This window comes from Apteryx mantelli, chromosome 15, assembly GCF_036417845.1.
Source record: "Apteryx mantelli isolate bAptMan1 chromosome 15, bAptMan1.hap1, whole genome shotgun sequence".
NCBI classification, from domain to species: Eukaryota; Metazoa; Chordata; class Aves; order Apterygiformes; family Apterygidae; genus Apteryx; species Apteryx mantelli.
Window position 1 is genome coordinate 15,362,459 of NC_089992.1, and position 14,104 is coordinate 15,376,562.

Here is a 14,104-nt window from a genome sequence, read left to right on the forward strand (position 1 = left end):
AAAACACTCCTATTGTTACAAATGTGTGAAAAGCCCTCCATTTAAATGCTTGTGCAGACCTATCTATCCTATTTATCATTATTTTTATACATTGATTTAGTGACAAAGAGGGCCACAGAGAGCCCCTGCCATGCCAGCCACAATGTTAAACTTCAGTATCCTCCATCCTCATGTCACTGTGTTTACTGTCTTGGACAACACAATCTCACAAAAAATGAAACTCTATGCAACCTATTTTTCCCCCCCGCTCTGTAGCCCAGTGGTGACAATATGTCCAATGTTCCCCCAGGCATAAAAGAAAACAAACTTACCAACTCACATGCTGCCAAGGAACAGCCAAGACCATAGATGAGATGAAATAAGTAATAACTCTGTGGAATGAACCCGTATGGGACCTTGATTTTTTTAATTTGACACATCACAGACATATACTGAGTTGGAGGGATCTAATCCGTACCACCAGCAAGAGTTAAGCTCTCCAAAATTCACCCGGGTTCCAGTCTCCTGCCTGCGTTTGCTCCCATCCTTTTATGAAATGAAAATGTTATAGGAAATTCTAGCAGTAAGAGGTATTTTCAGCTCCACAATCTGATTAATATGTGTAGAGCACTTTGAGGATGATGCATACTGCACACCACGTGTTTCCTCTCAAAGAGGATTCAAGCCACTTTTATACTGACTTTTATCACATCCAGGAATGCATAAATACTACATCTAATATACACACTCTTATTCTGTACATACTGTTTGTATATATATCTATAATAGCAAATTAAATGTGCCTAGCACTGTCTTCTGGCAATAGAGCCAACCAGGGGAAGACCTGAAGGAACGGCTAAGTGAAAAACTTTTACTCTCTAGAAGAGCATGGACATGTTCAAACACTTCCTAAAATGTATGGTCACTGGGACCATGTTCGTTGTTGCAGGCCAAGAACACGGAGACTGTTCCACTAATTTCTCGATATAGACAGATGAGTTCCCATACCCAACAATGTTCCCTAACTCTACTGAATTTACCAGTACAGGTGCAGCACACATTTCCGCAATTACCTCACTGTGAGGGCACAGGCATATGCACTCCTATAAATATATAGGTACAGTACAAGGAGACAGTGGAAAAGAATGCAATATCTCATGAGGCAAAACGTATTAGTAATTCCACAGTGTTGGGCTCAAACAGACCAATGTTGTCAGAAAAGCACATGTACATTTTTTTCCTACAAACATCTATTCACACATCTATTTTATAACATCAATTATGTCTCTTTCCCACAAATATCTATTTACATATATCTGAAGTTCTATTTTCATTATGATTCATTTCTAAGGAAACTCCTAGCATTCAGGCTTACTACTGTGATTTCATTAGTAGTATTTCATTCAACAGGCATTGCTAGCAATAGGTAAGATAAGCAAAGTCAAATCTGGGCACTGAAAGCCCAAAGAAACTTCAGTATATTTGGAGTTGCTCCTCTCATTATAGAAACAATGTTTTGAGAAGACGAGAAAGAGAATGAGAGTGTGTACGTGCTGGGAGAGAATTGTATGAGGGCAGAGGAGGATGAAGCTGGTTCTTGGTCTAGATGCCAAACCAAAGCTTTAACCACTGGTTGTCACCAAGGATCCTCTGACAGCTTTCGTGAGAACAGTTCAATGCATTTCACTTAGTCGTCACTTCTTTCAAAAACACTGCTGTGTAATGTTGTTGGTATGGAATAGAAGCTGAATTTCACGACGGAGATAGCTACATTTCAGTGGTGGGTGAAGTGATCCCAGCAGACTTTGTAAAGCACTTCGGGATTCTTACAGATGAAAGGTGCTGTATAAATGTCAGGTATTGTTATACACCACTTAGGAGAAATGTTTCCACTTATTCCTCTGGATTTACTGTTGAACATTTAGAGATAATAGTCATTGCTGATAATAGCAGTAAGAATAGCATCTTGAAGGCTGCAGACGGTGTAGATTGTACTGTATTCTGCTTGTCTGCAACATGAGGTCGCATACTGATAAGCAGGAGGGATTTTTTGACAATACAATTATAGAGAAATATCTATTTTTTACATTATATGGTCAAGGTGCAATTGTCAGAGTTATTTACATGGATGTATCTTTTACAGCCCAGGCTTATTGAACAGATTCAGCAAAAAGGTAAGTTGCTTTGATGATGGTATTCAAAATAGCATAATAAAACAACTGCCTGTAGTAGGACCATTTTTTTTACTGTATTACCTCTCTATATTTGTTTACGTTCTACTCATTCATTTTATTCATAGATTTTATTCAAATGCATGACAGATGTTTATTCTAACGCTTAGTCAAGCAGTAGGTATAAATTTTGTTAAAGAGAGATTCCACTGTTTATCCCAGTGCCCTCTGGGGTTTTGTTTTTGTTTTGGGTTTTGTTTTTTTTCCGCTTTATTCAGCATAATAGAGATCTGAGTATAGTATATTATTGACTTTAACAGGAATGTAAAAGGCAGACCATTTTGCCAGGTAGATTAGTAATTTCAGGCTGCTTGTGTTCTCCCTTATATCTCTTATCGCTCACGGCTATAATCTAACAAATCAAATGGTCCTTATAATGCTGGAAAACAATCCATCCCAGGCAATCCTCTCAATCAAGTAACACCCAAATATAAGACCCTCACATTCCCTATTCCTCCTCGGCTTCCCAAGTCTCTCTTCTCACTGATTTCTGTCCTCCAGTTGGGGCTCCTCATTAACCCGCAGTCCCCATCACTGCCTCATTAGCTGCTCCTGAGCATCTGAGAGGCAGGAGCCAGGCTGTATTAACCCCCTGACTGCCACTGACCAAAAGCTGCCCTGAGCCCTTCCAGAAGCAGCTTTGGCTGAGTAAAAGCCAGTAGAAAACGTTGTTCAGGACCATACACTACATAAGAAAATAAGTCTTCTCTGGGGATTCATTTTGTCAAAACCTTGGCCTTACTAAGGCCTGCGTGTAAGGGGTCTAAAACCAGCTCTAAGGAAGCCATGCAAGCCTCCCTCCTGCTCCCAGGGTCCTCAGCACAGACGTACAGAGGCATTGTGCAGAACCACCTCCTCCCCACTCTGGCAGCCAGCAAGGAGGGGGTCCTGGCTGACCTAGCAAGATTAGCCCTCGGAAAAAGGGCTACATGTTTAGGAAAACTAAACTTGCTGAGAGACATTTTATAATCCCATTTCCCTTTCAAGAGTGCCAAGTGTGAGCGCAGTACAGCAGGAGACCATGCCCAAGGTGTGCAGGATTGTGGTTATGGCTGTATGTATCCTATGCAGATTCCCAGAAATCCACTCCTCCTGCAACAAGGGCATCTAGCTTCAGAGGCTCTGTTCAGAATTACCGGAAAAGATCATAGTACGTCTTGGAGGTCAGTGGGACCGTAATTTGGCCATGTTAATGTATTTACTCTTGCTAATTGAGTTTACATCTTTTTTATTTTTTCCATATTGCTGCTTTTACCTTTTTCTCTCCCTAAGGAAGCTTAAGCACTGATTATCATGGGAAGAAGAAAAAACTCAAAATTCTGGGAAGAGCATGATAGGTTTGTCACACATACAAGGAAGAAAAGAAATAGCCAAATATCAGAAACACAGAAGGAGCCTCTACAGATTTAGGTAATGTAGTAAAGGGGAGTAACATAGGCTGCTACCCGTTTCTTGGGCTATGCAAGAAGTCAACAGCTATAATATCTCCTTAAAGGACTTAGCAATTTTTAGTGGAAAATCTAGAATGAAACCAGTGAAGTGCTCACGGAGTTAGTCAGAGATGTGAATCAAGACATGAGGAACAGACTTTTTCAAATCCCCTATAAAGGGAAATTTAAAGCTAAAGTACCATAAATTTTCCCCAACAGTATCATAAATTTTCCTCATACACAGGCTTAGCACAGCACAAAACAAAAACACGAAATATCTTTCAAATATCAGCTCTTCTCAAATGATGTAATATTCTTAAATATTTAGCCTTATAAACAAAGAAACATAACAAGACACGTGTTCTCATCTCCAGCCTTACATATGATAGATGGTGAATCCACCTAACTCTTCTCAGAGATTTCTTTATGGAAACCACCAAAGAACCTCTGTAATTTAATCACTGGCCACTGCAAATGGCTGACTGCCTGTTAATTGCTTGGACAATTCCCAAATTGTCAGACCAAAAGACCACCCAATGATTCATTGGGCTGTCACTCCATATAACTATAGCAACAAATATAGGAAACAACGCCTGGAATGAATCTTCCCTTGTGATGTCTTCTCTGATGTTTTTTCTCGGTATGCAATCCATTACAATTGTTAACAACTTCTTTAAAAGCTTGAAATCTTACTGCTGCAAATCTCAAGTTTCTAGAGAGAAGTTACACTCCAAAGTTATTCTGCAAAAATATCATTACGGAAAGCTATGTTTCATATTTCTCAGAGATTCTGTATCAAATTTGCTCAGGTAGTTTTCTTGATTCAGCCTCACAAGTTCAGAGTGGGATAAAAAAAAACTGTCAAGTTTCTTACTGTGTAACCTTTTTCGTGTTTTTTACATATAAAATGCAGTGATCACCCCCACAACCCTTACAAAACTCTGAGGTAGGGATGTACAACCATTCCCATTCCATTGACAAAGAACTAAGACACAGAAAGTTGTTTGAAGTTTTCCAGAGCTTTTTAAAAATGTATTCTTTATAGCTCATGAACTATTGGTACTAATATGAACTCTGCAATTTGAATTTAAATGCATTTCTGCTTGCAAGGCACAGAGCATTCTCATAACTACACTGAATATACTACCAGCATGATAGAGGAAATGTGGCAAAGATATTTATATTACTCAAGCAGCGGCATCATTTTGAATAAATCCAGCAAAAACTATGTGGAGTTAGGAGACCTTAAAGCAGCTTTCCGGCAAATATCTGCTCACTAGGATGGAATCCACAAGGTTCATGGAATCCATATAGTGGTGAGTAAAATCCACAACATCTCTAGATGCAAATAGTTAAAATATTTTTGCTCCAGGCATGTATTTATCTGAAAGAGATTTAAAAGAGGAAATGCTTTTCCCATTAGCACTGCCCCATACAGCAAGTGTAGCATCCTACTCACTGTAGGCAGCACAGACAGAAAGCTGGCCATCCCAATTTTTAGATGGGACCTATATCCTAATGCTGCTCGTTTATCACCATCACTAATTCTACTTTTACTGACATCACAAAACTGATCAGCCACCAACTCATACCTTCTCTTTGCTAGTCCTCTATCTGAAGCACCAGGTAAGCAGGAGGAATGCCTTCACTCCAGGACACGTATCATGACATCTATAATGGCTTCTTGGTTGTAGTCCTGTTGGACATTAGGAACCCGATTGGGGCCAGAATATCCATCAAGTGCATGTTGAAGTGGTAACGGACTCTCTGGTGAGGAATTTTCTCCTCTGAAGATTGCCCGCCTAAATGTACCTGACGAGACGATCTACTGGGCTGTTTTCTATGTCATACTGCACAAGAAGGGCATCGAAGGGATGTTCTCTCCCAGCTTTTGCTCAGCGCTAGAACGGACCTGTGCACATCTGCAGCTGTTGGCAGCTCTGCTCAGATGAGGACGGCTAAGCACTGCAGCCTGCCCACTCTCTTGGTTAGCTTTGCTGCTTCTGTGCTCAGCGTGGATTAAACCTCCACCAAAGGCATTCCCAGCTTGTCAGACAGGGCCTGGTTTGCATTTCTACAAGTACTCCAGGCTGTAGGACGCGGAGGTAATATGGAGGCTTCAAAATAACCTGCAAAGGAAAACTCTACTGAGAAAACTCAAGAGAGGACTGTGCCCTCCAAAATGGCCATAGTAGGCAATGGCTTTATATTTTGGTGTTTCCTTTGTTATTTTTATTTCTATTCTGGCCCACAAGGGTCAGGAACAGGGAACAGGTACAGAAGAAAAACACATATTCTACCCTGAGGAACTTTTAATTTCATTATCAGTACCAACTGCCGTTTGTCCCACTGGTAACCAGGATCCTATGGAATAAGAAATGCCATCCATTAGACATTTAGCCTCCCTATTACTTGAGCTGCTACTGGTTAAAAAGCACTGGGAGAATTAGTACTGATTTACTACTTCATATTATAGCTTACTAAAACACTACCTTTTGCCTCCAGTGCTTAAACAGTATTGCCTATTCCAAAAAAATAGTCATCATTATGCTTTTTTTATGTCAGTGTTTCCCTCTGTGCCCATACCAATGAAGACTTCCAGTCATGTGTGTAACACCTGCTTTTATCTACCAGGGCCTGGAAATGATTGCACAAAGCCTCCGTGAGGTTTCAGATGATGCTGCAGAGAGGCAGAGGCTGTCAGACAGCTCTGATTTGGGGTCTCGGTTTCATTGCTTCTATTTCAAAACCTCCCTCTACTTCACAGCCAAAGTAAATGGCAAAGTACAGACAGTTTCATACTATGTCAAGCTAAAGAGATTTGGACCCTCACAGTGTGCTTTTCGGGATAATTTATGGTATTTTTTATAAAGCACTCTGCTTAGCAGAGCCCATAGCACAAAATCCTACACTGTGCATCCAATTACCTTTCTCTGCCCTTCCTACTTGTCTTTACAATGGACAAAGATACCTACACTCAAGTTTCCAGCCCAAACCTCTGCTAGCTGCTTGCTGCTAGTATTCCTGAAGGGAAATAAATGTGGGGACTATCCCAGAAAATCTTAATATTTTTGAACCTCCCTGTGCATCCTCAAGTATAATGCAGCAAAAAAATACTAGCAACTTAGTTTACAGAAACAAAACACATCACAAAGTACAAAGAACAAACTGGCATCTATATTCATACAGATAGATATGCACATTGTATTACGATGTTACTTGCTGCTTTAAAGGTGTATTTAACTATGGCAATATCCATCTTCAAAATAATCATGCTTTCAGTTCATTCATGACAATAATATTCTTACACACACTGTTACAGAATAAGCTCAAGAAAAAGCTGATGTGAATTTCAAGGCTTGAGTGCTGCTGCCATCTACATGACAGGAAGACTATAAACCAAAACAAACAACAAAAATACATATGCTGCATCTTACTGGGCAGATCTGTATGACTATTTGCCAGGGTGATTACAGAAAATAAAGTTATGAAACTAAACAGACTTTTATATTACCCTGAGATACTGTGTGGGAAATTCACAATATAGGGCACGTTTTCCCCAAATCCTTATCATCAAGAAGTTTACAAACTCTTTGGATAAAATTTGAGAATAATAAGAAAAAAAGTTTATTTTACTAGTACTGGATATTGTTAATATGTTTTTCTGTTGAGTATTAACCTTTCAAATGCTGAAAAGAACAAACCTCCCAGTTGCTGTAAAAAAGGAGAAAGTACTTAATTAAGCTGCATATATTACTTACTCTTGTGATGCTATTTTTCATGCCTATTTTAGCGAGAGTACTGCCAGATGAAGAAAACTAGCTTTTATCCCTAAGTTTGCAAGACACTTAACACAAATTCAGGCTGCACAATTCTCTCTTCTTCAGCTAGAGTTTTTAGAAGTATATGAGAGAAAACAAAAAGTGTAATTAAATTGATAATGTGTAATAATTTTATCATATGCACAGTCACATCCTAAAAACTCTGAAAATGTTGGTTGTTTCATATGTTCAATGTTGCTTAGTAACTAGCACTTTAGAGCTATATTTGTACTTACCCAGGACTCTCATATTCATGGGATGGGGAAAATAGTGTCTGCACAACATATGTCCCTCTCCTGGAGCACAGCTCTTCTTGGACACATTTTAGACTTTCCAGCAGGCGTCATTCAAGAAGCAAACTTAACCATGGGCCCCAGTAAGACAATCTGAGTTACTGTGTGAATTTTAGTTGCATCCAAATTCAGTACTACTTCTTCAGAAATCACATTGATGGCCTTTTGGGATCTGTGAACTCAAATTGTAACACAACTCAATCTCAATCTAATTTTAAGAACTTTGCGTAGCAGTTCAGACCACACGTTCTATGAGGAGGAAAAAAGGGGAAGATTAGTCCTTCAAATTCCTTTACATCCTTTTCACACATAAGAAAAATGACCTGCAAAATTCAGCAGAAATATCCATTGCAAGAAGCAGGACTTTGTCTTCACAGACCCACCATCAGGAACATTCATGCTTGCCAGCTAGTCAGCGCTGGCACAACAACTTCTTTGAGATCCATATACGCTCCAGCTCACTTCCCTGGCTTGCCTTCAGATTAACATGCTCTTTCAAAGGGGATAAAAACATGGAGAGAGGTAATGCTGCTTGTCACATGTCTGTTCCATTCTTTTCAGAAACTTCAACACTTTAGTGCCAAAACTTGCAAAATCATTCCCCTTGCTAGGTCTCTGGTCCTGTTTGGTGCTTGCAGAGACACACTGTTACACAGAGGTTTTGTTAAAGTGTCTTTTTTTTAAAGAAGCACTGGATCTCATATATATATTTCAAGTACTAAGCCAACTTGCTTTCAGGACATCTGTCATCAAGTTGGGGAGGTGCACTGTTCAACTAAATACAGCCCAGAAATGGAAGCAATTGATTTCACTGACCCAACTTTAAAATATGTAAAAAGTACAACAGAGTTCAAAATAAAATGTTTGGATTTGGAGCAATAAATGAACAGTTCAATGGTTAGGGATGTTTCCAGGCAGGAATCTAGGTCAAGTGACCATTTAACAAATATCAATCATTTGGAAAACTCGAAGTCCCCCAAATCAAAGAGACATCAATGAGTTTTGGTTTGGTCTCATATTAAATGACCAGTAACTTCCACTTTTTTGATAATACATTGAATTTTGAACATAATTAAAAAAAAATGCCTACACGATTTGAAAGCCTAACAGCTATATTCAAGAGACACCCATGCACATGGCATCCTAAAGCTCCAATTCCATGCTGAGATAATGCTGATGCGAGCGTGGGTTGCTACCAGAAAGGGGAATCCCACCCGTCTTCCACACTGGGCTGCTTGTTCTTCCTCTGCTCCTTGCTCTGAGACCAGTGCTTGTATTGCTATACAGTGACACCAGTTAGGGCACCAGCTGAACTGCAAATCAACCTCACAGAAAAATAATAGCCACATTTCATGCGGATTTTACTGCCCTGACCTTGGACATAGCCTGGTCATATAAGCACTAGTGCAGGCATAAGTGAGGAGAAATAAAAGCACATGGCTGGGGTTGGGAGGGATTGTCCTGTTTAGCGGCAAGCTGTCCTTATATTGCTCAAAATGGATCATGAAACCACAACTTGAGTCATGCAGTTTAAAAGACCCCATGACTTCTGGAAAAAAAAAAAAAAGAGAGAGAGAGACCAAGGTTCTTAAGCAGTAAAGGCATTTTGAATTTTTTACCCTATATCTAAAATTTAGATAAGTACTTTAAAATATTAGCACGTGACTTTCCTTTTGGCAGGATTCCTTCAACATAACACAATAGAAAAATATATTCATAATTACCTTGCAATTTCGTTGTAAAATCAATCTCCATAAGCATGAATAGAAACATGCATCAGAGTGCATTAGTACAGAAACGTTTCTTCAGCTATTATGGCTTAGAAGAAGCAATAGCAGGAGGTTAAAATGTATTTTTTCTACAGCTCTAAAATTTTCACTTTGGTGCAAAGAGATTGTTCTAAGCAAGAGTTCTCTTGAGCACATACTGTACAGTTGGGTATCTGAAAAACATCCAGACAGCATGGGAAATACATTTGCTTTATTGCAAAATAAATGCACCTAATAAAAAAAGCTCCTGTCTTACCTTACTGATACTACTAATTATAATTAGCACAAAGCACGCAGAAGCATGTGCCGAACACCAATCATCACTGCACAAAGCATTTCAGAGGGTTATCTGTATTGGCAGTCTGCTGATGTGCAGTGCTTTGCAGAATTAAAGACAAGCAATCAAATATTGTGTTGCACAAATGTAATTGCTACCACAACAATACCAGGTGTTACGGACAATGCTGGTTCCTCGAGCTATCAGACCTCTATGATCACATCAGTTTTTAAAACATCAAGTAGCAACAGTTCTAAGGAAATCTGTTGCCCCTTGTACTAAGAACAGAACTGGTCCAAGTGGGCAGGTGCTGATGCAGAGCAGTAACATTTGTTGTGAAGGAAAATGGACTTTTCAGTGCCAATGGAAGATTACTGCAGCAAAATAGAAGCAACTGTTGACAAGGATTGTGGCAAAGGATAAAGCACGGTCCATACTTTATTCTCCATTTGGTTTACTGTCTGCAAGGTGCTATAGCGCTAGCTATATTTGTAATTTTATTTTTACTTTCTTGATGCTTGTATCTCCTATTTAACCATACATGTTAAGAAGAGGATTTATCTCAGTTGAAGATATGTTCTGCTCTCAGTTATGCTATGCAAGTAAAAGTTGTCAATGATATTATTTCAGACATCTAGCACAATAAATGCAACAATGAAGCCAAACCACACAACAGCCAGATTGTTTAGTCTCCATAATTCATATACAAGCTAGTATGATCAAAAAAATGTTTTAGATAGGAAAACTTCTTCTAAGAATAAGGAAAACTGTTTTTGAAACATACCAAATGTGTAACACAGAGACTTTTCTGTAAAAGACATCATTTTCTGCACGGTATTTACAGTATCAGAACAGCAGCATTAAATATCTTGATCTTCCTTGAATGGTAACCTATTTTAATGGCATATTCTTTAGCTGAATGAAAACTGAAATACTACCTCTCAGAATGCCCCTCTGTTTAACATTTCTAATGACTCCACTGCCATACTCTGCATTTTGAAGCTCATAGGAAAAAGCAGAAAAAGGCTTCACACCATAAGATCCAGATTCAGAAGAGCATATCCTCAAGGCCCCTTGGCTTCATTAGTGCTCAGACTGTTGGTAATACAGAAAGTGTGCTTACCACTTCCGGAGTGCCATTCTTTGTCAAACCGTCATAAGCCCCTCAGAACTTTAGGTGATATTTCTGAGACTAACAGACCGCAAATATTTTCCAAACATAATGAAAAAAATGTAAAAAGGATAAGCATGTATAGCTGCTTTTCCTAATAAGCATAAATAGCAATTCAATGCACTGCATCATCTCAGAAGAGGGCTCTGATGGGCTTCTTCAACTTCATAATGGCAGCCACGTTTCTACAGATGAGGGTGCTGGCAGTGTTTGTAAAAAAGGAAAGTTTACATCTTAGACATGATCACATTCATAATCAATTTCCCATGCTGTCTTGTGCACACGGTTGTTTATATTTTAGTTGCTTCTAAATATTCCATGTTTAATTAAAAATGTGCATTTTTCCTTTAAATCCAAGCAAACATTAATTTTCAAATTATTTCAAATGTATTTGTTTTTACTTGGTGTTAAAAAGTCATTGGTAATAAAAATTAAAAGCAAGGAGAGAGAAAAAGTTACATTTAATTATTTAAATGAGTTGTATGCAAAAGGCTATTCAAATTGAGGCAAAAATTTATGGTAAATCACTGTTGCAAGACTTGGGATCAATGTTTAAATTAGTGAAAAACATCTAAAATAAGGACTTGATATTTTCTATGTTAGAAATAATTTAATTGAATAAGTGTAAAATCTACTAGTATTGGAATTGTGCATTGAAGTCAATAAATCAGCAAAAAGAAGCTGATTATGTGGAAGGTATTTCTTCTGAAAATGAACTGTTAAAGGTATACGGTAATAAATACAACAATCTGTTCCATGTCCATGTCATGTATTTCCTATTTCTTGGCTGTTCTTGTGTATCTTCTAATTCTTTCGGCTAAGCAGGGTTTTCTAACACACTTTGCAGGAGCACACCTTAGATATCCAAGGATGTGGCTTCATGTCATCTGGAAAAGAAATATATTCATCTTACTTAATGATTGTACAGTTTGAAGCAATAGGCAAGATTTTCTTTAAAAAGACCCTGACAATCTTTTCATAAAATAATAAAATCTTTATAATTTTGGAATTATAGAAAGAAATCAAGACCTTCAGCACCAATATTCTGCTGTTAAAAATACCACAAATCTACCTCCAGAAAATTGTTTACATCATAATTGATACATTACAAAAGGCAACACGGAACTCAAAAGAGCTCAAGGGAATGGATGGCCTTTTCCAAAACATTTCTCCTGAACGGTCTTCTCCTTCTGCTTCCTTTTTTTTAAAAAAGGAAAACTTCTCAATAGATCAGCAGAAAGATAATTTCTGTTTGACATTAACAGACTTATGCAAATACCATTTTCAAATTATATACGTATCCTTTCAACAGAACTAATCCTACAGTAACTATGAACAGAAGTAATAGGGAGTTACACTAATAAGGCATTATAATTTAATTGTCATGGTTTATTAGAATTCCACAGAAAAGCACTCTCAAGCAAGCAAGTTTTAGCTTTATGACTTTTTCCTATTTGTTGTATGATAACATTTACAACCTGAATTTAAAAAATTACTTGTATTTGACATTCTGCACAACACTGCTTAAATAAATACAACACTGTTCATGAGTAGATGAACACAAAGAAAGAAGGAAGCACACACTATTCTTTTCTAACTTAATGGATATCTGCTTCTCAATTAATCAAGTTATCCATTTCTGTCTATGTATGTATATCATAGACACAGAGAGATATACATTTTCCTGAAGTCCACTATGTAGCCTTCTAGTTTTACAGTCCAATTTACTATATGATGAGTCACGATACTAGTAACCCTGAATGCTGATGTGACACAACACTACATCTACTGCAGAGAAATTCTTACGGACTTAATTTCTGGAATAATTCCTGGCCACTGTAACTTTTAAACACTGTTGATGAACAGTAGGGGATATCAGTGCCTGTGATCAATGGGCTGCCCTTATATTGCATACTCCTCCTGCTTCATGTATCATCATCAACAACCTCCAGCACTCCATTCCTGGATCAGTCCTCTTTTATTGCTGCTACCTTTTTATTGCTCTTTTTACTGCTACCTCAGTTTCTGTGGTGATGCAAACACTGAAAAAGAAAACCAAACTTTTTTAGGGTGCTGCATAGTTGGAAATTTACTGAAAATTGACTGAGTATTACTTTTTGCCAGTGTACTGATCTGTAGACATATAAGTGACATGGCACTGACTTAAGTAACATACTCTCCAGTGGAGGCAACTTGAAGCTGGTAACTGAACATTTGTAAGAGTAAGTGCAAGTTGCCTGGTAACAAGACAGTCACAAATTTAGTGCTGTATATTTAAGCACCTTGTAGCTATTGAGAATCTGTTCTTTTTGATATCTCTTCTCATTCTCATTTCTATTTCCTACAGTTCCATCTCACACACTGTATTTCAGGGAGGATCAGCGATCTCTCCCATATCTGCACCAAGGTTTATCTAGCACAAGCAACTAAGCAGCTACTGGGATTTTCACTATTACCTGTAATACAACCAGAATTTCATTCTGTCTCCAAAAGTCAAAAAACAAGGAGTGAAAAATTTAAGATGGACAACATTTTTGATATGAAGGGATGAGAGAGAGAATGAGCTGCAGAAGGGATCAGTTGATTCAGATACTACCTGGTTACTGAAGGCCATAGGCATACAGCGGTCCACTACCATTTACACAGTTTTCATTCAAAAGATAGAAAATGCTCTGTAAATTCAATTTGCAGTTCTCAAGTCAGTCTTCCTTTAGGGAAGCTCAATTTCCTTTTATTACCAATGGAAGTAACAGTCTTTTGCCTGGTCTACTGTAACATCTCTATTGGGGGATATAGGAGGGAAGGGGTATCTCTGCCTACATTGTTCTGCTTGACTTCAGCTCAGATCTGTTCCTTTTTTTTTTTTACAGGAGCTAGGCTTGCAGAAGCTTCTTTAGTGGGACTGCACCATGTATGTAAGCTAAGACATCTCAGGTTGTGTTAAGCCTTGCTGCATTCCTCTCAGATTTTGATGGATGAAATTCAGAGCATCTTCAGTCCCCTTAAAACTCATCTGAAACAACTCCCTTTGAACAGGATGATCTCTGAAGGTACCTTTTCTTCACCATTGTTTTTTAAAAGAAAATTCAGGTGAATAGCTCAGACCTAAGAATCTAACTTAGACATCCACATT

The 14,104-nt window shown here is 38.2% G+C and overlaps 1 protein-coding gene across 1 annotated transcript in view; it reads right to left on the bottom strand.

The window, feature by feature from the left end:
- Positions 1–11,651: 11,651 nt before the first annotated feature.
- Positions 11,652–14,104, bottom strand: part of WDR72 (WD repeat domain 72) — a 119,286-nt gene continuing 116,833 nt past the window's right edge. Inside the window, exon 19 of the mRNA XM_013957299.2 lies at positions 11,652–11,858. Within this exon, the coding sequence (XP_013812753.1) occupies positions 11,803–11,858 (56 nt within the window). The 3' untranslated portion in view covers positions 11,652–11,802. The remainder of the gene's footprint in view (positions 11,859–14,104) is intronic.